This window comes from Rattus norvegicus, chromosome 16 (genome assembly GCF_036323735.1).
Source record: "Rattus norvegicus strain BN/NHsdMcwi chromosome 16, GRCr8, whole genome shotgun sequence".
Taxonomy (NCBI): domain Eukaryota; kingdom Metazoa; phylum Chordata; class Mammalia; order Rodentia; family Muridae; genus Rattus; species Rattus norvegicus.
The window spans coordinates 52,976,005-53,003,448 of NC_086034.1; the positions used below are offsets into that span (position 1 = coordinate 52,976,005).

Consider the following 27,444-nt stretch of genomic DNA (forward strand, 5'->3'; position numbering starts at 1 on the left):
TAGTTTCAGACACTGCATTTAATAAGGCAAAGAGGTATTTGCTCTTGGCATGTTTTCAAACTCAGTACAGTTCAGGCCACTCTATAGTCTCTGAATCTCTTCCCAGCAATTTGGTTGGTGTCTAAATTTTAGTTTGTAAAAATTACAGAATACAAATATAATAACAAAACTAAAATTTCTGTGAAATACCCTGGATAATACAGCAGGATACAGATGTAGCCGCTGTAAACACACACACATTGTTTCCAGTTAGAATTGGTGGTCTTTGTTGAAATGCTTTGTGGTCTAAATTCTCTGGTGAATAAGTAAGGAGTGAAGTTCATCTGCCAGTGTAGGGTTCAGACGGCAAGCCTGAGAGAGAAAAGAGTAGTTGATAAAATCTCATTGCTTGGTTCTTCTGTCTTTAAAAATAGACAAACAAACATAATTTTAAAATTAAAACTAAAAACAAGAATTATGAAAACAAGAGGAATAGACATCAATTTGGTCTCAATTATGTAACCAGCCGAATCTATGATGATCTTATTTAAAGTATATCGTGATAAGGTGCGTGCTTGTAGACTGTCATGTGCTTGGCGGACACATCAAAGGTTGCTCTCTAGCACAGTCACATCTTGAGGGGAAATTGCCTTTCGGTGCCCAGTCTCACAGGCTGTGTTTAGTTGTCTTCTGAGAGGAAATGTTTGTATTTACTCTGAGACAGGGAAATCAAAAGCTCCTTCTTTGTATTAAGCTGGCATTTTCCTGCAGGTACTTTATAAGCATCACAGGTCCTAGGAGAGTACACGATGCTTAGAGAAGCCTAAAGCCAAGTTGAGCCTAACAGTGAGTAGACCGGACAGAAGCCCTGGCCTGCAGGTCTGCCATCTCACTGCCCTGCCTTTGGCATAGCACCAACTCCCTCCCTCTGCCAACCTCATACAGCTTCCTCATGATCGTCACTTCACCAGTATCCTCCGAGGTATAGGATGGCCTAACTGGGTACCGTGTTCTACTTGCAGTGATGGTTGGTACCCAGCAAGGGGGCTGCTGTCTCCCAAAAGGTAGGAAGCAATTCTGATATTGCTATGGTTTACTGATTTTCCAGGATATTTATAACAAATATCAGGTCATTCTAAACTAGATGTTCTCCCATACTTAATCTTCAAAGCATATGGATAATCTAGAACATTAAGTTGTATTGGTTTTGGAGATTTATAGTGCAGAAAATATTTACATTTTTAGAAAAGTTACTTTGTTCACACTCCTTACTTGACATGATGGTGTGGTAGTAAATACCCCCAGATATTAGTTATATTTGTTATTTTGGAAATTTGTTTAAAGCACAATAGCTTGGGGTTTCTAAACTGTGTGCACACTAGAATACTCTAGAGAGCTTTGGCAGATAATGGTGGTATCCTGCTCCCAGAGACTATAAATTAATTCTTCTGAAGTAAGGCCTGGCACTAGCCTCTAATTCCATGATCTTCAGAGGTCACAGTGGCAGAATGGCCATGAGTTCCGGGCCAGCCTGGGCTACACAACAAAGAACCACATATGGAGTTAATCCTAATGCCATTCTGATTTGTGCTGGTGACCATCATGGGCCACAGGCTTGCATAGCTTCCACTGCAGTTATTATTGCAATGGCCCATGCCAGCCCCTCCCAAAAGTCCTTGATCTGAAAGTGAGCTCATGGGTCAACAAGGGAGAGGGTAAATGATTACCTCACACTCATGAAACTTTGTCATGGGGGTATTACTTTAAAACCTTCACTTAATAACAATAGGAGAGTGAAGATATAGGCTTAAAATGTTTTTCGTTGTTAGGGTTTGTTTGTTTGTTTGTTTTGTTTGTGAAGACACAAATATTGAGGCCCTGGGGTAATGACAGACCTTTAGCTGCTTGCTGGTGGCAGCAGATTTAAAGGGAATAATTTACATCAAAATGGGACTTTTATCATCTGAGCTTAATTAAATTGACAAAAGTCTACCAGAGCTATGTGCAACCTGCACAGAATTTCTCATGGACAGTTTATCCGCCCAGTGATTAGAAAACAACCCCAGAGAGCTATTTTCTAGTTAGGAAAATTTCTATTTTGTCCCCAAACTTACTTTAGAATAATAGTGCTTGGCAGATGCTTCGTCTTTTGTAATGCCCAAGCCAAGCTGGAGACACCGCGCATAGTAGAAAGACGCCATGGCCATGCCTTTGCTGATAAACTCTGGGAGACAGTCTGTGACATGGGCTATCATGGGGATGTCGTGAACCTCATCATAGTCTGCTATCCTGAAAGGTTGTAAAATTGTAACTCTTAAAAGCATATCAAACATGGTTTATGTTTGCACAGAACAACGGATGAGAATTCTGGGCTTAAAGTGCTGTCCCTGCCCCTTTGAGAAGTTTGCTGTGTGGAAAGTTTAATGTAACCTAATCTGCTACTATGGAAGGATGGACTAGATCACAGCTTCCTTGTGGAAATACTCATAGGGATTATCCATTAGGAAGATACTTTTCTCATTAATATCGTAAGCATAATTATCATCTTGTGGATAAATTGACAAAGGGTTAAAAAGAATTCTATATTCCCTATGTAGGGGCAGAGTCCCTTAGTGACTGTAGTCCCTAGGGAATGTGTATTTTAACATGAGCACAGCCATGTCTGGAACTCCAAGGCCTTAGACCTGTGGGACAATTGGTAAAGCTGTTAACAAACTTGGCCCAGGCTAAAAAGACAAGGTTTCCTCAGGAATCCAAGTATGAGTGTTTATGGATGACTAACTGGTGTGTGTGAACACTAGCAACTCCAGCATCTTCTGTCTCCCAGATGTTTTCAGCTGGAGACTTCTCTGTTCAGATACTTCCAACCCACACAACACACAGCAGTTTTAGCAGAACCCCACCAGATCCCAGCTTCATTGCATGTGTGTCTGTCCTTTTTCATTTCCTCGCTGTCTCTGCCCAGGATCCCAGGATCCAAGCTTGTAGTTGTCTCTTGCTACTATGTGGGTTCTTTGTTCCACCCTTCTCTACCCTTCCTGCACCCTTCCAAACTCCTAACACTGTTAGAATAAAAAAGGACAGGATAGAGAGGAAAGGAAAGAGGTCCCTGAATAAAGTCAGGGGCTCGAAAGGGGGCAACGTTATTATTACACTACTTCCTGCTGACTAGGGACGTTGAGTTCCTCGGGGCAAGTTTGATCTTTGCCATCAGGATATCTAATTTTTTCGTCTTTGTGCACAACTACTCAACAAACTTTGACTAACAACAACCAACCAACAAATCTCCTCTTGGGACACACGCATTTATGTGCCCTCTGAAAAGTACACAGAATTCCAAGCATCACATAAGCACAGAAACTGTCTGCAGCTGGCAAAATCATGCCCCTATTGGAGCGTGAGGCAAATCATAGCTGCTGTAGACAATTTGAAGAAGTCTCATATCCCACACCTGGGATATGGCAAAAACAATCCCCCCACCCTGGTGTGTGTGTGTGTGTGTGTGTGTGTGTGTGTGTGTGTGTGTGTGTGTGTGTGTTAAAGAAACTATAATTCCAAAATTGTCACTATACAAGCCGTGAAAAGCATGGAATCCTTGAATCAGACACTGAAACTTCAACCTTAAATCTAGAATCTCACACATGTTTACTTTAACACTATAAGAAGCTAGCAAATTTATCTTGAAAAAATGTGCAATAGAAAAGCCAGCTTTTGCAGACCTTACATAAATATTCAGACATGTGAGAAGGAAATGCAGTCACCTTCATTTTGCTACAGTGTTAAGGGGAGTCAGAAAGTGAAAAATTCTAAAGATTTTAAAGATCTCTTTAGTCTCAGGAGATGGCTCAGCAGACAAAGGAACTTCCTACCAAGCCTGATGAACTGGGTCTAACCAACCCAGTGGAAGGATCCAACCAACTCCCTTATATTGCTGTCTGACTTTCACAAGCATGCTTTGTCATACAAGCATGTGCACACGGACACACACACACACACACACACACACACACCCCAAAGAAGTTGATATAATAAGAATTTTAAGAGCTGTTGAGAATGTCAGCCAGGAGGAGCACTAGCTAGGAGTGTTGGAGGTGGGTGGCTCCTCCACTGGTGCCTGGAGGGTAAGGTGTTCAGGAGGGGAAGGGAGAACTGCTCTTCCTTTCTTTCCTCTTCTCTCAATCTGTCACTCTCTTCGGTTAGGATGGGAGCAAGACTGGGATACAGATCAGCACACCCAGTCTAGTGGCCACTCCAGATTGCCCTGAACTGGTTTTCTTAGTCTGTTATTGCTTTTGTACAGCATGGATAAATATATGTAGGAAACAGAGTGGAGCTTTATGGACTTGGCAAAGGTCCCAAGAATTCATAGAACATTTGTTTGGGTGTTAGAACAACACCACCACTTTACAATTGTGAAGATTTTCCAACCACACAGTGATGGAGCTTCCCGAGAGGAGAACATAGAAAGAGACTGAGACTGCTTAATAGGTGTGTCTAAAGTTGTGCTAACACTGAGAAACCCACTCCAGCTTATAGCTCTGAAATCCTGAAGGTGAACTGTACAGAATTGTACTTTCCAATATGTCGTATCTAGCCACACTGGCTATTCACTTAAAACTTAACTAGTTTAAATTTTCAGTTCTCAGTGGCATCTAAGGTCATGGAGCAGCTGTCATTTCAACACTACAGGCCGTTTTCTCAGACAGATCTAGCATAGAACACCAACTAGTTAATGCCAAGATAATACCAAGAACACCAAGGTAAGTACCTCTAGCTTGTCATTCAAACATCACTGTGGCTCGAAACTGTTCCCTGCAACATTCAGGTGTTGCTAGTGTCAAGATTAAGAGGTGCTTAATCTTGACCCTCATTCAGATGGTCAGTGCCCTTCTATAAAAGCCACACTGCACATAGAAGGGGAGGGGGAGGAGAGGGAGAGCTTGCCCTTTGACAATCTGCATGAGGACACAGTATTCTTCCCCTCTGGAGGAGGCAGGCTTCACCAGCCAGCAGAACTTGTCAGCACCTTAGTTTTAGTCTTCTTAGCTCCAGAAATGTGAGACAATTTCTATCCATTTTAAACCACCCATCTGTGTAGGTGGGATAGCAACACAAAACGAATTCAGAATCACCTTTTGGAAAACGAAACACACTTGGTAAAGAACTTCATCTTGTAGTAGTACTCCACAAGAATCCCCTGGGCATAGACATTCCCTCGTTCAGCTGCTTCCCGTAAGCAGTGCAGGGCGGCGTCAGTGTCTTGGCGAATTCCCTGTCCGTAAAAGTACATGAGACCAAGTGCACCCTGGGACTCCAGATTTCCATTGCCACAAGCTTCCGAATGCCAGAAAAATGCCTGAGAAATCACAATTTCATTTTATTATCAGCATGATGAAACTAGAATTCTAGAAAGAAAAAAATTCTAATTATAATTGTATAATTATTAGAGATATCGCCAGGAATTATCTACAGGGTTTCCCTGGACTATATGTACACACACACACACATACACACACACATACACACATGGGCATGGAAGCCAGGTGCTTTAAAATTCCAAGATGAGTTTCACAGGTCAGCACTGTTCCTGGCAAAGGAAGGTCCTCTGTCTTGGGTTTCAACTTTGTGAGTTGGTCAGAGTAAAGCTGGAGAAAGTATCAACTAGGAACTAGGGTTTGCACATGCAAGGAGGTGCACTCACAAATCCCCACTGATGCTAAGGAAGAGCTAGAGCTTGTGTGTGTCTTCCTGGTGCTATGACCAAGCACCAGACAAGAAGCAGCTTCAGAAAAGAAGGCTTATTTTGGCTCACGGTTCCCTCTGTCAGTGGTAGAGAAGGCTTGGCAACAGGAACTGAGGTAGCTGGCTGCTCACATTGCCTCTACATTCAGGAAGCAGAGGAGGGGTAGGGGGTGGAACCAGACTATAAAACCTCAAGCTTTACCTCCTTCTACTTCCTCCAGTGAGGTTCACTTCCTAAAGATCCCACAACTCTCCAAACTGGTGCCACCCACCTAAACCAAATGTTCAAATGTAGGAGTCTATGGGATCATTTCATATTCAAACTACAGGAGAGTTCCGGCTGGATCTCAGCGGATACTGGCTGCTAAAATCAAAGACAACTTAGGCTGAGCATCATTGTATTTGTTACTTTTCTCATTTTGATGACCAAATACATGACATGTAAGAGAATGGTTTATTCTGTCTCACAGTTTGAGATGGGTACCAGACCACCATGAGAGATAGTCACAGAGGCAGAAACTTCAGAAGGCTGGTCACACTGCAACCCCAGTAGAAAGCAGAGAGATAGACGAATGTTCTTACTCAACTAATGTGCTAATTCTATCGACTTTTTACATTTACTCATTTGTGTGTGTGTGTGTGTGTGTGTGTGTGTGTGTGTGTGTGTGTGTGTGCATATGCATGTGATGTGTGGGAGTTGGTTCTCTCCTTTCTCATGAGGGTTCTGAGATCAAACTCAGGTCATCAGGTTTCACAGCAAGCATGTCTAATGCTGAGCCATCCCTATGGGCCCAGCTTTCTTGTTTATGTGGTCTGAGGGTCTAGCCTAAGGAATAGAACCACCCACATTTAGAGGAGGTTTTCTGATGATGTCATCCCAACCTAGATAATCTCTCACACATAAGTGCTTTGATCCTTGGTAATTGTATATCCTGATTAATTACCACTTGACCATTTACCTAATACTGAATCTGACTTAAAGAAAGTAGGTCCAAGTGATTGTTGGAACATTCCTGGCTGTTACCTGCCTTTTAGGAATTTGTCATTGACCCTTCACTGACCAGTAGGACTCACCCCTCCATTTCCTTTCTGTAGGGATTTCTTCCTAATCATTTTTGTGAGAGTATATTTTGTCAGAAGCACAGGGGCTTTAGCTTTTAAATCCTTGTGTGTTTTACCCACCAGTGATATTTAGTACTTCCTTAAATCAAAGGAAGCCTTACTTTACTCATGCTCAGATGAGTCTGGCCTTATTTCAAGGAGAGTCCTCTTTTTCTGTTTCTATTTTTCAGTTTTGCCATGTCGTACTTTGTTTATGTTACTTTCCTAGCATACAACAGGTTCTTACACCCATAGTCTCCTTTGGTAAAAGCAGGAAAGGCAGAGACTCTCCACACAGGAAAGGTTTGAGCTGAGCTTTGAGACTCAAATTTGATTGGGCTTTGAAATTCTGAGACAGTGCACACTTCTGGGTATGAAGAAGCACTGCCAGGAGGGAGCGCTCGTCTCTGGTGCATAGCTGCAGTGAAGTGAGCAGGAAGTTGCTCTGTCAGATATTTGTCAAGATGACTGAAAGCCTGACACAAGATCCTTGAGTGTGAGCTTCACCGTGTGTAGGAGACGTTAGAGATACACACCCCTGCCTACTCATTCCACAGCGTCTTCTCGGGAGAGAACTGGTAAAAGAATTATTAATCTAGATATACTGCTAGCATTAAAGGAAGAAGGTTGAGGTGTAGTTCAGCATAGGTGAGGCTGGGATTCTGCCAGTACCAAAATAAACACAAGTTTTAAATGGGACTGGACAGTTACCTTTTCTAAGTCTTTGGGCTCTTTCATTGAATAAAACAATCCTAGAATACTTTGTGCCTTCACACTAGCTTTTGGGTTTCCATTGTCAGCAGCGTAAAGCCACAGTCTGAAAGAGACAACAAGGGAGGTTAGTCTTTGGTTGAGCATTTTAGCAGCACAGACGCTTGACTTGAGGGAAGATTACCTCTCCGCTTCCTCGTCGGATCGCTTCACGCCTTTTCCTTCAAAATAAGCTCTTCCGAGGTTGTAAGCAGCAGCAAATTTCAAGTGCATTGTCTGGGGGCATGAAGAATCAAGGATTTTCTTCATATAGCCCACTCCTTTTTCCTTCCACAAAGGAAAAGAACAAACAAAAACACTAGTTTTTACTTTTACTCAAACTGATTGTCTTTCTTCCTATATCACATAGCGTTCAAGTATTAACATGGTGGGTACAAACTGCAGCTCTATGTGCATGAGTATGCTTGCTCTGGATTTTCAGGGATTAAGGAAGGTGAAGATGAATAAAAATAAGTGTTGTCAGGCCTTCCTGTGGGCTGCTCTCACTCTCACCTGTACTGTGGGCTCACTAGTGACAAATGTCAAAAGTGAAAATGTCAGTCTTCATATGACAGCTGCATAGCCACACAGCTGGCATTTTAATTATAAGTGACAAACATCTCCTTTGGGTAAAGACACTTGTAAATAAACTTATTAATCTGAGTTTGATCCTTAGAAGCCACATAGCGGAAGAAGAGTTCTCCTCTGACGTGTGTGTGTGTGTGTGTGTGTGTGTGTGTGTGTGTGTGTGTGTATAAATATACCATGCTGCTCTTGCAGAGGACTTTAGTTTGATTCCCAGCACCAAGTTGGTGGCTCATATTCACCTGTAACTCCAGGTTCAGGATATATATTGCTCCCTTCTGATCTCCATAGGCACCTATGGATGTACACACACACACACACACACACACACACACACACACACACACACACACAATTAAAAATCTTATTTAAAGGTCAAAATGAAAGAGCATCACTAAATCATTCCCTTTGACCACCGTAAACTCACCTAAGTTGACAGTTCCTCCGTCAACTCCCTTCTCTCAGAATCTGCCCCTTCAGCCTTTGCAGTCCAGACACTGTGTCTATTCCATTGCCTTACTACTCTTCAGAAATGACTGTGCTAGCTAAACCGAGTTAGCTCAACTGCTGGCTTTGCACAGGCTCCTTCCTGACCAGGCACCACAGTGTCAAGTCATTCTGGGTCTGCAAAACTGTTCATCTGATTTTGTTTCTTGATCCTTTGTCATCATTTAAGTCACTGCTTGAATGTGACTCCTCTGTGTGGCATTCAGTAATCATTGTGTCAATGCAATGCCCTTTGGTTTATCAACCAGTACCTGCCATTTCAAACCCTCCCACAGCCCCAGGTTTGTTCTTTTGGCCTGGATGCTAATCCTGGGGGTAGGAGGACAGAGCAAACAGCCCAAGGCTGAGACCTGAGAGAGGAGGTCTGTTGGGAACCTTGGGTTTAGTTGGTAACACAGCTGAACCATTTTGGAGAGCACACAAGCTAAGTTGCCAGGGAGCCATCTTCTCACATATTCTGAATTTTACAATGCTGTTTTCAGTCTCTCCCATTCTGTTGCTCACCCACTGAAACTGTTAATGGGTGAATAAAATCTCCACATCCTCAGCCTTATCTTCACTCTGTCTGCTTTCCCTGCCTAAACTTTGTGGTCCCATGAAGGGGCTCTCTTTGGTAAAGGTAATACATTGAATCTCCCAATATAATATTAAATATGTATAATATTAAATATATTACAACACTAAGTATGTTCTAATAGTAAATACATTATAATACTAAATATGTATAATGTTACATATGTTATAATATTACATATATTTCAGTGCTCAAATATGGAGCTGGCCTTGTTTTTCATTCTTTGAGCTCCATCATTTCCACCATAGGAATATACATAGGTATAAGATAAAGTAACTACCGTATAGTTCAGAGAACCTACAACTTTTCTAGTTCTATCATTTTCCTGGTCACAGGTTAGCCCCCAACATCAGCAGGAAAGCTCTGTCTCAGAAGATAGACTCTTTAGTAAAGTTCCTTGAAAACCCACTGAAATTAAGACCATGATAACAGTATCAGCCCTGGCCCACAAGGTCAGATGTTCACCCAGTCTGCTATATAGATCTGATATGTCCATATGGCAAAGAACAAAACAGACCAAGCTCCTGACTTGTGAAGCTGTGTCCCTGTGGGGGATAAAGAAATTAAAGAGAAAACAAATCCTTAAGTAGCCATTGCAGCTATGAAGACATAAAGGGTCTATTTGATAGCCTAAGCACAGCAAGCTTTTAAGAAGAGAATATCTCAGTAATTACCGGGATTAACAGGAGGCAAATGAAAGAATGGTGATGATGCTGTGTGGGAGAAAGATGAGACCAACCCACCTGTCTTTAGGGGAAGACAACGCCAAAGAGAACACATAGAATGAGGCAAGGACTGGGCAGGAGGGAGTTGGTGAGGTTTTGCAGACTCGTGAGACTGCTCAGCCAGGAAGCAGTCCCTCACAGATAACAGAAATGAACAAGACCTGATTAAGGTTGGTGGTTTATTATCGCTTTGTTGAGTTTAAACTGTTCCTTTTTTGATAAATTCTTTCTGGTTAGATATGAATATTTTAAAGATTTTAGAAAGATGTGCCCACCATTACCGTAATTTCCGTAGTACTTATTTCTAAATTCCATGTTAAATGACCCTTTAACGGTTGTAATGGTTGAACATTGATATGATTTCAGTGTAAACAGGCAGTACTGAGTTAGGAAGCACAGACAAAAATAAAACCAGTACTTAGAAATCATTTTCATTCTAGAGAATGACATGGAAAGTTGCATAGTTAATGTGTCATGAGTATGTTATTGTATCGGCTTGCTTCCTCACCCATAATTCCTCTGTTAGGTCTTCTAATTCTTGAATAATTTTGATAGCCAACTGACTGATAGCTTTTTCCTTCGATGATAGCAAAATACAAAAGCAGCATATAGAATGGCAAGAGAGTGAACATCATACCAGGGCTTGAGACTTTTAACCATCTTTTGTTTTACATTTCACATTTCTATTTCATTAGTGTATGTATGTATATATATATATGGATAGATGAATAAATGCATGTATACATGGATGTATGTGAGGGGCAAGCACATGCCATTGTGTGTGATTGTGTGTGTGTGTGTGTGTGTGTGTGTGTGTGTGTGTGTGTGTAGATCAAAAGACAACTTGGAGGAGTTAATTCTCTCCTTCTACCATGTAGGTCTCAAGTCAAGGGAGGACAGTCCCATGAGACAGACTTGTTTGCTTGATATTAAAATGTTGGAATAAATCACGGAGTAAATATGTGTAGTGCTCCCCTAGTCCTCAGCAGCTCATCTTACTGGTGATCAGCTTGCTCAGATGTTTTCTGGGGGGAAATGTAATACTGCTCCCCAAAAGCTACTTTATTATTTGAGTCATGAAATATCGATGAAGTGGGGATGTCTATTTTTTGCACCTTAATTATTTTACTTTATTCAGTTCGCAGAGCTGGAATGGAACTAGAACATTACATGGGCCAACAGCTCTACCCCTGAACTCCCAGCCCCTGACTTCAGTAATTTAACCTTATTATAACCTTTAATGGGTGGTTGAACTGGAACCTGCTTCAGAGAGTACAGTTAGGACATTCATTCCATTGAGACTGAAAGCCATACTTGAGATGTCTCCTATGTATAATTTTCAAGCCACTAAGTGATTTATTTATCTCCAGCACTGTTAGTGGGCAATTGTCGGTTACCTATATATTTCCATATTTTACTTAATATGCTGACTTGCCTGATAAAGCTGGATTTCAGTTACTAAAGGATGTCTCCCAACTATAATCAAGTTGCTTCCTCTGTCTAAACACCATTCTTTCCTGCTATGCTAAAAAGCGTAACCAGGATGGTTCAGTTTGTGTCACCTGTTTGATGAAAACCTCCCGACTACACCTTTGTGTTCGGCACTTATGTCTACCTCAGTCCACAACACAGCTTCACTAACAGACTGCCTCAGACTGCCAGTCCCTTTCTCACATGTCTTTGATTATGTGGTACCTCCCTCCGACTGTTTTGACATCATTCATAATGTTTAGGCATTAATGACTGAGCAAATACTACATTAAGCCAATGAAATTAATCTGTTCACAATGCTAAGCATATAACTCACTGGCTGTGTATTAAGTCCTCCTGACCATGTGTTTGCTGGGAATTGAACTCAGGGCCTCTGGAAGAGCAACCACTGCTCTTAACTGCTGAGCCATTTCTTCAATTTGTTTGTCGTTTTAAAATTGTTTTAAATCACATACTCATGTTTATATGCACATGTGTTGTGGGTGTTTGGTCATATTTGAATGTGGTGCCCAGGGAGAGAGGATGTCGGTTCCCCTGGAGCCGGAGATACAGGTGGTTGTAAGCTGTCCAACCTGGGTGCTGAGAACTGAGCCTAGATCCTTTGTAAAGAGCAGCGTGTGCTCACAATCACTCAGCCATCACTCCAGCCTCCTTTAAGAGCAGTTTAAAAATGACTATAACCTCTGTGAAGGATACTAAAGCACAAAGAAACACTACTGCTTCAAGTATTAATTGGATTATATCGATTTCTAATTGGTATATTTTAAGATGACTTGGATGTGGAATTGGTATATATCGTATGGTCTTTTTTGCAAGTGTTGATGTATATAAATAAGCATGTGTATGTGTGTTATGTGTATATGCATAGACACACAAACACATGTAGTACACATACACAGTTCTTCTTGTCCTCAGTGATTGGTTCCAAGACCTTCAAGTCATGGATGCTCAGGTTCCTATACAAAGTGGCATGATGTATATAACCAAGATACATCTTGTCATATATTTTGTTATTATAGATTGTTTATAAAAGTACATACAGAAAACTTTAATTCCATTTCCATGTTTTTGATTGCTATTATTTCTTAAAATAAAATTTTACTGTAGGTACACAGCTGCTGTGGTACACGTATGGAAGCCAGAGGACAAGGTTTACATCTTAACTCTCTTCTTTTACCCTGAGGTGTAGAGATTGAATCCAGGCTGTTTGGCTTGCTGGGTGAGCACTTTTACCCTCTTAACCAGGTTGTAAACTCATGTTATTTTTTAACCTAAGAATTTTGGGAGTACTTTGTCAAAAACATAATCTCTGCCATCATATTAATACTTATAATTAATTGCATAAGAATAGTAAGTATTCACATTTGATGGTAGAATTTAAAGGGATTTAATTCCCAGTTTCTGAATCTTATCCATAAACATATAGCTTTGTAATCTTTTTTTAAATAAGGGAAAATATTTTCAACAGCATGCTGAGAGCTGATGATGGCAAGGAGCCTTTTTGTGGTGGATTACAGAAGTTTATAAATGACCCTCAAAAACTCACATTGTGCAACTAAGAAAATGTATGGCAAATCAACAATGTAACTTCTCAGGCAAGATGATCAAAATCTCTCCATGCACAATGCTTGTTTTCAACTTTGACCTCTCAAAAGTTAAAACTACAGACATTTGTACAGTACCTAAGAATTCTTTTATGTAAGTTGTATGTAAAATTCCTAATGGGAGAGTTGACGGGCGAGCTATCATCTTTCCCGGGAACAGAGAAGGGCATGTTGTTAATCATTGAGAATCATGCTCAGAAAAGAGATCTGAGTGTTTGCTCTTCCTGGACCACAGTAAAGTGGACTCAGCAGTAAGCTGTGTTCTTCAGGAGAGATGAAATGGTTTCAAGTAGCGGTGGATGTTTCTCTCACTAGACCTGCTCCCCATGTGAACAAAACTTAGAGGCAGTGTCAACATGGAGGCCTTTCTGAGGGAAAGACAGAGTATGCCTGTAGTAGTTGGAGATGATCATTCAAGTTTAAAGACAAAGAGGCTGATTGCTTCTGACAGTTGAATCTAGTTATGTCAAGAAGCTGCTAGTTTAGATTTGGAACTGAACAGGGACAAAGTGAGAAGGGATCAAAAGAAATTAACTTTGTCTTTTATATATGTGTGCAGTGGTATCAATATACATCAGAATACCACAAATGAAATATTAATATGTAAAAATTGAGATTTTTAAAATACATTTCAATTGCATCAAATAGCCCATGAGCAGTGAAATCTTCAACACTATGGACAAAGCGATAACTTACAGCATCTGCGACAGTCCCCAACCCATCATAATACATCACTCCTAGCTGATAAATTGCCTGATGGTCTTTCTCCTGGATTTCTTCAAATTGTGCTAAGGCTTCTTCGTACCAGCCCTGAAAGCCACCAAGAGTATTTCATTTTATTGTGCATTTAAAGTGAGCCAAACAGAAGCACACAACGGTCATTTATGCCTAAGGATACACAGACAGTTAACAAATGATTTGGCCATATTGGAACTGAAGGCCCAAACTGAGAAGACAGTGTCTTAGGCCATTGGTCGGCGCCATCTCAGAGAGTTGTGTACACAGGCCTTCAGAAGATATTTACTTATAAAGTAAGCGAAGGTACCAATATGAAAAGGTTAGAGAAAACACAATCTGTGACTAATTTCCTGAGTACTCAAGGGATCATGAGGGACTGGGGGCAATCCTTTGGAATCCAATGAACAATTGAAGCTCTATTACTGGAGCTGATATGATACACAGAAGACTGTGTTATGTCTACCTATGGAGCTATCCCCCCATGTGGATAAATAAGGAAGTGGTCTCCTCATGCTGTATAGGAAATATGAGAAGCTACTTTTCATACAAAATAATCAGGGACTTCAATTATTGTTCATATGCAAAATAGTTCAGATATCTCCTTAACCATATATCTGTGTGCCACACCACAGACTGTGTGATTTCACAGAATTTCTCTGGCATAAAAGTGTAAGAGACTCTCTTAAAAGTGTGTTTGGACCATCTTCTGCCTCTGCTTTGTGTGTGCGATGCTGGGAGTGGAACCTAGGGTCTTGTCAGCCCTATCCAACTGCTCCATGACTATACCAACAACCCCACCAATTAAGTCCTAACAATACAATGCAAAAGAAAAAAGAAAGAAAAGATAAAGACCAAAAAACTACTGGTACCTCTTCAAAATAGAGTTGGCCTCTTAGAAAATATGCCATAGCATCCCCTTTTCTTATCCTTTCTTTCAGGAACTGCAGTGCTGTATCCACCAAATTAGCATGGCGGTAATAATCTAATGCAGAGAGGGAAAAACTTTGTTAACTGTATGATGTGAAGCCATACGTGATACTGAATTCATTAGATGCTGTTAATATAAGTTTCTTTCCACCTTCTAGTTCCCAAAGTGTAGCTCAGAGAAAGAATATAACCTAAGTAGAATCACGATCACAGCACCAACATACACCTGGCATCATCAAGAAATGCTTATTGCGTTTGAGACCAGGGTTCATGGCCAGGTAGGTGGCCCAGGGCTGTCTATGCACTGGGCAAAGCTGTCTGTGAGGGAGTTAAATCCTTAGCCTGAGCCAACCTTAGAACTACTAATCAAATGAGCTGGCGGTCTCCAGTTTAGTTTTTAAAGCTTACATAAAAATAGCTTTAAATATCCATTTGAAGTAAACACAGTGTTGCACTCTCTGAGGGAAGCAACATCTGACATCTGTGTTTCAGAATGAATCCTAAAGTGCTGAGGTGAACATATAATCAGGCTTGAGTTGTGAGGCACCTGCAGGGTCACTCTGCTGTCTGAGTAAGGTCACTAATCTCCAGGAAAGCCAGAAAGGAGGTCACATTAACCACCTCCTGGACACCAGCCGTATGGTTTTGGTTGGTTTGTTTTGTTTGTTCTAGCATACATGGGATTTCAGTAAGACTGTTTTCCAGGCAAGAGTTAAATACTCAGATTCACACCAGGCTTTTCCTTCTTCCACTGGAAGAACGTTTGTTGCTTAGCAGCGTACTGAGATAGCGAGAAAGGGTTTTTGGGCAACTTCTCACTGGTCAGTTTCATCCCGTTTCCACAATATGGATCCTGTAAACAAGAACACATACGATGATTACAATTTCTTCTCCTAAAAAAGCACAAAGAGGACTTCACAGAACCCATCACAGAAGCGTCTGCCCCGTATTGGCTGGCCAAGGGACCCTGAGCTAGCAACAAATTCTGTCTGGCTGTGGCTTCGCGCATGGCAGGGAGGCCTGTGATCACAACTGCTGCCACTCAGGGCTGTTCCTGTGACCAAGGACCTTCTTGTTGCTCTTTAACTGAGGCTGGTCAGAGTAATCCAGTCAGATTACATGTGTCTGTTTACCTGGGAACACACTGTATTTTAGCTCTGTTGCTCAGTTTTCTCTTCCAGTCTGTATGGGATTGCCATGTTACCGGATGGATCACCACTGTATGGTAAATCAGAGCCTTCATATAAAGTGTAGGGACCACCTCATTTGGGTTGAAGGAGTCCAGGTTGGCCTAAGCTGAGAGGAGTAAAGACAGCAAACTCTGTTGTTGCTATGCTTTTTTTTTCTTTTTTGACCTTTGACATTCTACTGTTTCAACTTGCTTCCACCAATCAGGAGCCAGCTCTCAGGCAAGATCTCTCTGATTGGTGGTCTAAAGAAGCTCTTAAGAGAAACTTTGTGAGATTGGAAAGCCGTATTTACATATTTACAGGAGACTATTTTAGAGTGGGACTCAAAAAAAGAGAAATGGTTTGCTACGTTAGCAGAAAAAAAATTCACTGAAATGTCTGTATGTGGGAGGAGTTAATTAAAAGCTAATTTCTTTATAGTTTGAAAAAAAAGGGTCTTAAAATGTCCTTTCCTTGATATACAAAGTTAATGGGCCTGGCATGGGGGCAAAATGTCTTTAATTCCAGCACCCAGGAGGCTGAGGTTAGCAGATATCTGTTAGTACAAGGGCAGCCTGGTGGACATAGTGAGACCCTGCCTACAAACAAGAAACAAAGTTACTGGTTACAGGGCTGCAGAGATGGTTGAGCAGTTAAGAGCACCAAGGTTTAGTTCCCAGGCACTCACGAGGTATTTCACGAGTGTCTGTAATGCAGTTCTGGGGAATGGATGCCTTCTTTTGCTTTATTCAGGGACTAGACACATGAGTCTAGTATATCAATCTAGTCATGCACATACACACATGCAGGCAAACCACTTACAAACATAAAATAAAATGAAATTAATTGAAAAAATACCAAAGTGTTTCAAAAGGATGTGACTACTAAAGAATATAAAATTCCCAATAAATGAAGCCATATGTGATATGTGTGTGTGTGTGTGTGTGTGTGTGTGTGTGTGTGTGTATATATATATATATATATATATATATATATATATATATATTCCAAATAAAATGACAGCCAGCCAACTGCCACTCACAAACTAGATGAAGAGATTTTATTTCTCTGAAGACATTAACACAGTGTGCTACTATCCAAAAAGGTTTGAGCAGTGGTTCTTAACTTTCTAATGCTGTGACCCTTTAATACAGTTCCTCACGTTGTGGTGACCCCCAACCATAAAATTATTTCATTGTTACTTCATAACTATAGTTTAATACTGTTATGAATTGTAAGTATCTGATATATAACCCCAAGGGATCATAGTACAGTGGTTGAGAACCACTGGATTAGAGAAACCTGGGTAAATTCAAGGAAGGGCATCAGATATTAAACAAAGCATAAACAGCATTTAACTCATAAAAACATAAACCTCATTTAAACTCACATTATCTTTTCTGGCTACAATACTGCTCATGATTTCTGTTGTTTTAGTGGCTTAAAAAGAAGTATTTCACAGGATCTGAAAAAGAAGAAAAAATTCATCCACCTTCTACAAAATGTCAGGTTTTTTTTTTTTTTTTTTCTAAGTACTGATTCCTGTAAAACTTGAGGAAATGGAGATCGCTTTTGAGCACTGTTGAAAATAGGAAACTGTCAGGGCAGGGAGCTGATTTACCTAATCTCAAATGGCTGGTTAGCAGGGGCACCCTACCCACCTATGCATTATTTTACCTCTTAAAACAAAGGCGGAGCAAACGTAATTTTTACGATATGTCAGAAACGTGTGCCTCCCACCTTAAGAGGTTGGTCTTTCTGTGGAAATCAGTGCTGCATGCTCTCATGTTTGTACCCTGGATGACGAACTGAAAACCCGTGGTGAGAAGCACAAGCCTTGCTCCTCAACAGTACTGCGAAAGTGAGCCTGCTGCTGGGTTTGGGGACTTTCTCTGAAGTTTTGGTCCCCCACCCATACTGTTCATCGCAGCTATCTTTCCTACTTTTCGACTGTGATCTCTCTCTCTGAATTGTCTCATAATAACTATAAATGTTCTCCCACCCCAAGGCCTGATCATGGTCCCTATAGTCACAAGGCTGTCTCTAAGAAAGCTTATTTCTGGAGTAATTTCTGCTCTGATTTCTAGCAGGCAGAACTGCTAGAAGAGAGTAATTTAGATTTAGTACTTTTTAAGATGAGAAGACTGAACTAAGAAAAGATTTGAAATTTGAGAGTATGCATTTATTCCGTCAAATTTTGACATTAAGCATAAAAATGATCAGAAGCTTACCAGCTGTGTGCCTACTATGTTGTGAACTTAGGACATCCTGTTACAGAAACTGGGCATTCATAACACAATTGGAAAAGAGCCTGTGATTTTGAATTGTTTTTTAAAAATAACATTTATTTATTTGTGTGTGTGTGTGTGTGTGTGTGTGTGTGTGTGTGTGTGTGTGTGCGTGCATGAATGAATGCAGAGGTTGGAGAACAAAGTGTAGGAGGTCAGTTGTCCCCTTCTACCATGTGGGGCCTGAGGTCAAATTCAGATGTTAGCTTGGCACTAAGTGCCCTTACCCACTGAGCATCTCCATAGCCAGAACCCGTGACTTTGTGAGGAAGAGTGGGTAAAACACATACAACATTCCCTTCTTGGGTCCTCTTTAACCCCTCTCATGCCTGTGAAGTCAGCTGCTCTGAGTGCTAACTGACAACCTCTTTCTGTAGATTGATCCTTGGTAAGTCATGAGTCTGGCAGACAACTTAGACCATTGTCCCATTGAGAGAGGCAGTCCATGTGGGGCGCCCCTGCACATTCTTGCTGAATGCAGGAAGAATGAAAAGTTCTTCCTTGAGTCTTTCTCAGGCATGTGCTTTCAGTTAGTAACCTTAAAGAATAAGGTCAAGTGTCTGCATAAGCTTAGAATGACTCTCATAATGCTGTCTTCTGGGTGTATCAGTATCTCAGGGGCCTTTTGAGTCACCTCTGTGAAAACTGGGGACCAGGGTGGGCTGCGGAACTGTCTCTGGCTCTAGTATCATGCTGACAAACCTGGGTGTGTTGTTTACAGTGAGTAATAAAGCCATCTGTCTCTGACCCCGGAGTCTGGTCTTCTGGCAGTGCCCATGAGACAAACTAGTAACAGTCACGTATCAACTAAAAATATCATCTATCCACAAGTGAGAGAAAGTTAGAGAAAATCATCCTCACTGGAAACTCAAGACAGTAATGAAGCAAGCAGTGAGTATCATTTTCTTTCCTTTCCAGAAAAGCCCATTTATTTAGAGGACTTGCTCCCATGCCCTTCCTTTGGGGTGTGGCAACTTTACATCATTCTCTGAAATGAGAAGGAAAAGGTAGGAGTAAAGATGTCTATTACAACCCCCTAAGCTATAGTAAGCATTCACTGAGAGTCAAATATGGTCTTCCTTCAATTTTTTCCAATTTACATTGTATTCGATGAACAATTTACCTTGTGAACAATGAAACCAATGAAGATGGAGTATATATTCAGAAATCTTAATGGTAATTGCAAAAATAGAATTTTCGTCCAGGGGTTCCTGTTTGGAAACCTGTGTTGGCCAGTTATGGCTGACAGATTCTTTTAAGAGTCCAGTATTGGGTGTTGGAGCAGGCACAATGAGCCCAAGGTATGGGTGCAAAAGTATTTCCCAGACCAAAATTAAGAGCCACTGTAGACACTGTAGACAGAAAGAAGTAGGTGAATTCTCAGAGACAGAACTGTGTCCCTCAGAGGGCATGGGTGTCTTTATGACAATAAAGAGGTTACCTGGTTTTGCCTCCAGGGTCAGTTGAGTAGGGTCATATTTGGATAGAGTTCAAGGGAACAGCTCACTATTGGAGATATATGCTTTGTGACACTACAGTTCCTCCCAGACTGGCCATGTGAGGTGAGGCATCAGTGACTTATTTTCAGTTGGGCTCTAATTGCTTTTCTGAGGCAGCACAGGTCACTGAGACCAGCTTCAAGCAGTCTGAGTCTGTTCCACAAGGGAGTTTGCTTCCTATTTTTAGCCTCCTTATTTTTGCCCTTTTCCATCAGGGATTAATCCTAGAGCTCACATATTAGGCAAGTACTGTACCACTGAGCTTTTATCAGCTCTTTGCTTGGTGGATTTCACTCAACACCCAATGGCAAATACAAGTACATGTAATTTAGTGATTCTATACATAGAATATATAGAATGTTTGCATAGAAAAGCTCATCTGTTGTTGTTATGAGTACATGGTAAAAGGTGATTTACTTTTAGAGATCTGGGTAGCGAAGTACATGAATAAAACTCTTTCGTATGGAAAATTGTTCCTCAGCTTCCCAGTGTAGCAACAGCTAAGCACAGAAGCAAGACAAAACTCTGAAGCAGCAAAGTTTAAATTGATCTGCTGTTCTAGAGACTATGAGGAACACATCAAGCAGGGACACTCAACTATATAGAAAACAACCCCGAGAGACCCACAAGGTTGCTGTCCCTGCCCCAGTCCTTAGACCATTCACAGGTAACAAGGTTGCTGTCCCTGCCCCAGTCCTTAGACCATTCACAGGTAATTCCAGTTGTCTTTAGCCATCTGGGGATGGTGTCTTTCTCAGAGAGGTCACAGATTGCAATTTTAGAGCAAGACGGAGAGGGGATGTTTGATAGGAGGAAAAGGTGGTCTTCGGTTTGAAACTGGGGGTTGGGGTGGGGTACGATCCTGCCCTCACTGTTCCAGCTTCAATCTGAAATGACTTCTCCTGAGTCACACTTATCAGCTTGTTTGAGAAAGTTTCGAGGTAGAATCAATATGTCCCTTTGGAGCCTATCTTAGGTGTATTTTATTGTTGGCCCTCCTCCCTCCACCCCTCCCATCCCTACCTAGTCTACTTTTCCTATAAAAATTTGAATCTTATTACCCCCAAGAAAAATGAGGAAAATGCATGCATAAAATTGATCAAAGCCTATAGCCCACAGATATTTTTTTAAAAATGCACCTCATTACAAAAACAATTCTTTGTTTCGTACCCTGTCAAGCTCTGTATCATTTGATCCTCTGGACTTTGTACAGTAAATTTTCAGGAAGGTTAGGTAGTAATGGAGCCAAGATTTGAATCTAACTGTGTACCACTAAACAAATCAGTCACCAGCGTATAGTGTGATGACAAGGGTGTAATCAGTTCTATAATAAAAGATAACTTTAGAAGTTCTAAACACTTGGCAATTTTTTTTCGAAGAATGTTCTACTTTCCAATTCCTTTGAGTAGGAAGCAGAATTTCAGCAAGGTCTGAGAATGGCTAGATACAAGTAATTTCTGTGCATAACTGCAATGATATTTTTTTGCCAAAGTCCAATTTTCTCAGAAATGTACACTGTCAATTATACCTGCATATGATAATTTAATGATTAAAATGGTTTATTGCTAGGTCTATAGGTTCATGCTTCTAATCCCAGTGTTCAGAAAGCAAGGGGCAGGTGTTCTCGAGGGATCTAAATACAGAGAATCTCTCACAAAAGGCAAAAACAAGAACAAATAAACCAAAATCAGATTTATTAGATGATTTGGGAAATTCAACGGTTTCCTTTAAAATTGGATATTGTTTAAAGTACTTAGGAAATATACTTAGAGCAGATTTTGAGCAGACTTATCTTTACGTACTGATTTTCATTTGGTTTAACTATTATTTGACTCATAAGATCAACATTTTCTTTTTCTTCTCTTAGACACAAAGGTTAATTTGAATGGGATGCTAATATTTCACCATATTTGAGTTTTTAATTTGAAAATGTTTCAAGTTAGGTTAAGCAAATTGTATTTCAACTATATGAACATTTTATTTAAAAATTTCACAGTACGACGGGGTTGGGGATTTAGCTCAGTGGTAGAGCGCTTGCCTAGCAAGCGCAAGGCTCTGGGTTCGGTCCCCAGCTCTGAAAAAAAGAAAAAAATTCACAGTACATGTGTGTGTGTGTGTGTGTGTGTGTGTGTGTGTGTGTGTGTGTGTGTGTGTATGCACGTGTTTTTGAGGGTCAGAGGACAAGTTTCTCTCCTTCTACTGTGTGGACCTCAAGGTTTGAACTCAGGTTGTTTAGCTTGATAGCAAGCGCCTATATGGACTGAGCCATCTCGTTGACATTTTATGTGCTATAGATGAAAGAGCTAGGATGTATTAAACGTGCAGTAAATGCCCTCTGATAAAATAATGGGAATGAGAGTTGGCTAAACAAGGAAAAGAGATTAATAAAAAGGTACATAAGCTTAGCTACATTTTAACTTATGATGCATTAAAATATTAAAATCTACTTTTTTCATGTACGCTGAAGCAATTTAGTTAGCAGTGAGCTGTGAGAGTTTATAATTGTCTCTTTCTTCCTTAAGTCATAGACTGATGCATGAGTAGGTTGCTTTAAAAGAAGTGTGACTTTTTAAATGCCCATGAAAAACCCTGGTGTAGAATGACATTTCCCCATCATTTGTGCATACATGTTCATGTGGGTGGTTGCTAGTACACACATGCATGTGGGTGGCTTGAATGAGAAGGGCCACATGGGCTCATGTGCTTGATTGCATGGTCCCTAGTTGTGGAACTGCTTGGGGCAGATCAGGTGTAGCTTTGTTGGAGGAGATGGGCCACTGGTGGGGTGGGGGGGTTGTTTAAAGTTTCAGAGCCCACTCCATTTCCAGATTCCCAGTCTCTCTCTGTCCCTCCTCCCTCCTTCCTTCCCCCCTCTCTTCTGTGAGATATACACTCACAGCTACTGCTCCAGAGTCATGCCTGTCTGCCTGCTGCCATGGTGGTCATGGATTGGAACCCTCTGAAACTGTAAGCCCCCAATAAATCTTTCTTCTATAAGTTGCCTTGGTCATGTTGCTTCAAAGCCATAGAAAAGTAGGATAGTGTGTGTGTGTGTAGGACAGAGGTCAGCTTTGGGTGTCTCCAATTATTTTTTCTTTATTCTTGATAATTTCATTCATGTAGTCAATGGAAATGATTACATTCAACTTCTCCCATAATCTCCTTCACATATCCCCTTCCCAACATCATGTTGTCTTCTTCTAAATAATACACTAAATCCACATTAAGTGTTGCCTATGTATGCATGGGTGTGGGTCCGTCTGATGAATCATAGGAAACCTAATTAGGGGCCATACCGTCAAAAGAAAATAAAAAGAATGATACCCTCTTGAGTATTTATAAACTGCTAATAGCTCTCCAGCAATTGGTGGGGCCTGAAGATAACTCCCCGCCCCCAAACTTATACTGGAATGTTAGTTGTCTTGATCTGGTATAGCTAAGCACAGCAGATGAGTGTGATAACCATACTCTGTCCAGCAGTCAGCAGAACTCCTGTCATCTTCCTGCTGATACTATTTTAACACTTCTTTGCCAACATTCCCAGAGCCTTGGCAGGGGTGGTGGTGAGGAGTAGGTAAAGAAGTTGTTTTATGGATGAGCATTGAGTAAACTCCAAGAAGACTTAGGTTATTACATGAAAACTGCAATGGAAGGCATGGAGTACCTCTGGGAGACCTCAGAAGTCTCCAAAAGTATATGGCAAAACCCCATTGCTGAAGATAACAGACCCCATGGCTGCAGGGCAGAGAGACACCAATCTCAGAGCTACTGGGAAACTATCTCCTGCTATCTAGCTTTCACAGAGACAGAAGGTGCAGTGCAGTCTGCTGGGTGAGAAAAGACATGAGTGCTCTTACCTAGTGTTGGACTCCACATATGTCAATACCTACCTGGCCAAGCAAGCAAGCAACATGTGCCCATCACTGCAACAGTGGCACAACTGTTATGGGGTAACTGCTTTCTGATTGGATCTGAAGCTGGTTCCTCAGGAGAGAATATCATATTTGGTACTGTAATCCTGGTCAAGAGTCCATGGATGGGGAAGTCATGTGCCCTGAGGTAGAATTTGCCATTGTTATTTTCTTAGGCCAGGTTTTTCAAATAGCCGTGTGTGCTTGTGTGTGTATTTGAGAGTAGGGTCAATCTACCAATCTCAGGGATTCTCCTATGTTTACCCCCTACAGCTTTGGAATTTCATGTGCTGGTAGCTGACCTTGTTTGTTTTGTTATTTATGTGGGAGCTGGAGACTGAACTCAGATTGGTATGCAAATTACATTACAATCTTATAAATGGTCAAATTATACACATATGAATATTTGACTATCATATTTGATTCGTACTGTATCATACACCTATACAACTAAAGTAGAGTTAAATACAATTTTTTTCCCAGGCAATTAAGAGCCATGGGTGGAAAAAGTTTTAAGAAGCCTAAGATTTTGGATCACCACAACAGGCAGTGTGTCTTATCAAAGAAATATTATTGGTTAGTGAAACTAAATGGTTGAGAAGTTTGTGACTATTTGGGAGAACTGTGTCTACGATAAACTTGTTCTTTAAAACCAGCTTCATACTGGTTGAGATATCTTCTGTTACAACTATTGAAAAAGAATCCTTATTAAAATGGGAAACCAAATATTTAAATAAAACTTCCTTAGCGACGATTTACAGGAACAAATAAATTATACATTTTATTTGAGGTATAACCAGATGTTAATAGTCTCTTACCTTTATGTTTCCCCTATTAACATTCCCTTTACCACAGTCAGAAGTCAACAGGGTTCATTACCAGGAATTCACGCTTTGTAGTTATTACATTGTCATGAATTTTACCAGTAGTGCCGCGTTTCCGTTTTAAAATCTCACCCTAAACTGTTGTTTCCTCCGGTCTGTTTCTCAGACTTTACTCACTTATGACCTTGAAGGCTTTGAGTAGTATGAGCCAAATATCTTGTGAAGAGTCCATTTGATTCGGTCTATCTGACGCTCTAATATAAGTTCTGGGTTTTGGTGGAGCCCTTCTCATGTCCTAGAGCAGGCATTCAAGGGTTCGTGCTGTCAACCTATCACTAACCTTAACAATCACCTGGCCTAAATAGTATCTGGCTTTTTTCTTCATTGTAATCTTTTGTTTTTTCCTTTTCATATTCCTAATAACCAGAGTGAGGGCCATCCTTGGCAAACTCCTTGTATTTACTAGCTATTTCCGGGCCCTGGGGACATGTGACAATGGCTGGCTTATTTCACAGGAATTGGCACCCTGCTCACAAAGAAGCTGGCAGCACTGGCTGATAATTCACTTAGTTTGGGAGAGCACCTCCTAAGGTAAACCTCTGGTCAGAGTCCCATCGCCAAGACCTCTAACGCCCCCGCTGAATCCCCTTCCTAAGCATCTTGAGGCGCGCGCGGTGCTATAGGACTTGAAGCAGAAGGAAGCTCTTTCCGGCCAAGGTGGAAGGGGAGGACGCGGGGCCTGCAGGGTGGGTCCCTCTTTTCCCGCTACGTGCGTGCTTGCAGACAGAAGCCCCAGTACAGGCGACTTCCGCTTCTCCAGAGGGATAAAAGGGCTTGACTCCACCCAGCGGTACGTGCCTAGTTCTGCTCGCGTCATGGCCGCCGCCGAAGCTCAAAGGCCAGGATATCAACCCTCTTCACCCATGGCCTTCACTGCGCATGCGTGCCCACGACCCCCTGGGCTTCACTCCCAGAGGGCGGACCCAGGTGGGTCATCCTGGCCAATCAGCTGGCATGCCGCGTAGCAGGCTCCGCCCCCTCTCCATCGCTCTGGGTTCCGGGCTACACGTGTCACTGTTTGGGTACGTGAGGCCGCTGCAGGGCTGGGAAAATCGAGCTGTGGAGAACTGGGCGGTGGGGACACTCCTAGGCTGGGGAGCGGCGGGGAGGGGCCACCGCCCTCCAAGTCCCAGAGAGCTTTAAATTCTGCTGAAAGGGGGCAGTCCCATGCACTCTTACCGACCGGTTTCGCCTCGCTGAACTCCCGGGGACACTTGTCATCTGCTTTAGGGGGCGATGCTGTTGCTTAGCTGCAACTTGGAGGTGAGACTCTCACCCCTTTACGTCCTGCAGGTTAGATCTCCCAGAGGTCTGTCTTGGGAGCTCTAACAAGCGTGACGCTGGGTGACAGAGCGCTGGGTTACCAGGTCAAACCTTGTCTGGTTTTGTTTTCTTTTCTCGTGGAGGGTGGATTTTTCAGCTCAGAAGGCTCAAGCAAGACAGGACGGTGACAGTCTGTTCTTTTCCTGCAGGAGGATGGCCTTAAGAATTTGCTGGAGACAGGAGCATCAGTCAACGCACCCCCGGATCCTCAAGAGCAGTCGCCTGTTCACCTAGCTGCAGGTGGCGGCCTTGCTTGCTTTCTTCTCTGGCAGCTGCAAACGGGTGCTGACCTCAACCAACAGGTAACTAGGTAACCGATTGTTGCTATGTACAACCCTCTCCTCCACCCAGTGTTTGCACAAACATTTCCCAGTTGCGGGTTTCAGTTGGTATAAAGAGCCATGTAAGAATTTCCAGGAAAAACATACTGCAAGATGGTAACTTGGAACTTGTTTAGTATCCACATTAATAAAGCAAAAACAAGCCATGGGATTACTTTTTTTTTTTTCTTTTTTTCGGAGCTGGGGACCGAACCCAGGGCCTTGCGTTTGCTAGGCAAGCGCTCTACCACTTAGCTAAATCCCCAACCCCCATGGGATTACTTTTAATAATTTAATCCAATACTGTTTTAATATGTAATTATATCAGCAGTGATTGAGATGCTATTTTATTTTGCTTTCCTACCACAGTTCAGTGTGTATTTTACTTTTATGGCATAGTTCAATAAGTCTACCCACATTTCAAATGCTCCTTAGCAATAGGTGGGTACTGGCTACTCTCACATTGTATAGTGTGTGTCTACAGGACTTTTAAGAGTACTTGCTTTTTGTCCAAGTCCCATCAACCAGGAAATAATGTGTGGGAGACATGTCTACCATCAATTCTTTGAGTAGTCTTCATCATTAGAGTGTGATGAAGTTTTCAATTATAAACCTTTGCCTTCTATAGAACTCTAGTTTGCTGGCAGTCCCTTAATTTTTAATGTATGAGAATATGGCTACTGGTTTTTTTTTTTTAATGGAAACTTTGTATTAGCACAGCAAGAGAACTTTGTCAAAAATACAATGAAATGAAATAGTTCTATTGTTACAAGGTATTACATTGCCCACTGGCTTCTACAGAATGTTTGGAGACACTAATGTGCTGTCTTATCCTACAGGATGTGTTGGGAGAAACTCCACTCCACAAGGCAGCCAAAGTTGGAAGCCTAGAGTGCCTTAGCCTCCTGGTGGCCAGTGATGTCCGGATTGAGTGAGTATAAAGTCAGTGGCTTAAAGCTTTGTGTTTTCTTGGATTAAACTAATCAGACTCCTAAAGCCTAATTATACATGATCTTACAAATAATGCTTGCCTAACTGGTAATATAATGTTATCTTTCCAGTAATTGAATATTATCAAATAGAGTGAGCGGAAACAGATCCTTGACATTCAGAGGTGCAAACCTTCATGGCAGATTCTACTACAGTTTTAGCTTAGGAAGACTCTTCCTGTATAAGTTCTTGTTGGCTGTTTATTGAACTGTATGGTTAAATATAGTGAACTGAACACCAAATACTCTTGCCATTCAGATTCTTTCAATAGTGAAATAAGATAACGGAATAAAATACAACACTAGAATGCCCACGATATGCAGTGTGCTAGCCACCG

At 41.5% G+C, this 27,444-nt stretch overlaps 2 protein-coding genes across 10 annotated transcripts in view; one reads left to right on the top strand and one right to left on the bottom strand.

The window, feature by feature from the left end:
- Positions 1–25,948, bottom strand: Lrp2bp (Lrp2 binding protein). 6 transcript variants are annotated; one of them, XM_006253141.5, is made up of 10 exons: positions 25,654–25,948; positions 17,283–17,357; positions 15,456–15,576; positions 14,666–14,778; positions 13,755–13,868; positions 7,718–7,860; positions 7,534–7,639; positions 5,112–5,335; positions 2,094–2,268; positions 1–351 (listed from the first exon to the last, which is right to left on the bottom strand). In XM_006253141.5, exons 2-10 carry the CDS (start codon positions 17,310–17,312, stop codon positions 286–288), a joined length of 1,092 nt encoding a protein of 363 aa, XP_006253203.1. In that variant the 5' UTR covers positions 17,313–17,357; positions 25,654–25,948; the 3' UTR covers positions 1–285.
- Ankrd37 (ankyrin repeat domain 37) overlaps positions 25,483–27,444 on the top strand; it is a 3,059-nt gene continuing 1,097 nt past the window's right edge. Inside the window, exons 1-3 of one of the 4 annotated variants that reach the window (XM_063275515.1) lie at positions 25,483–25,737; positions 25,947–26,099; positions 26,957–27,048. In XM_063275515.1, the coding sequence (XP_063131585.1) occupies positions 25,711–25,737; positions 25,947–26,099; positions 26,957–27,048 (272 nt within the window). In that variant the 5' untranslated portion in view covers positions 25,483–25,710. Of the gene's footprint in view, positions 25,738–25,946; positions 26,108–26,956; positions 27,060–27,444 lie in introns of those variants that run through there. The other 3 variants (XM_039094639.2, NM_001108400.3, XM_063275516.1) reach the window with 3 other exon arrangements.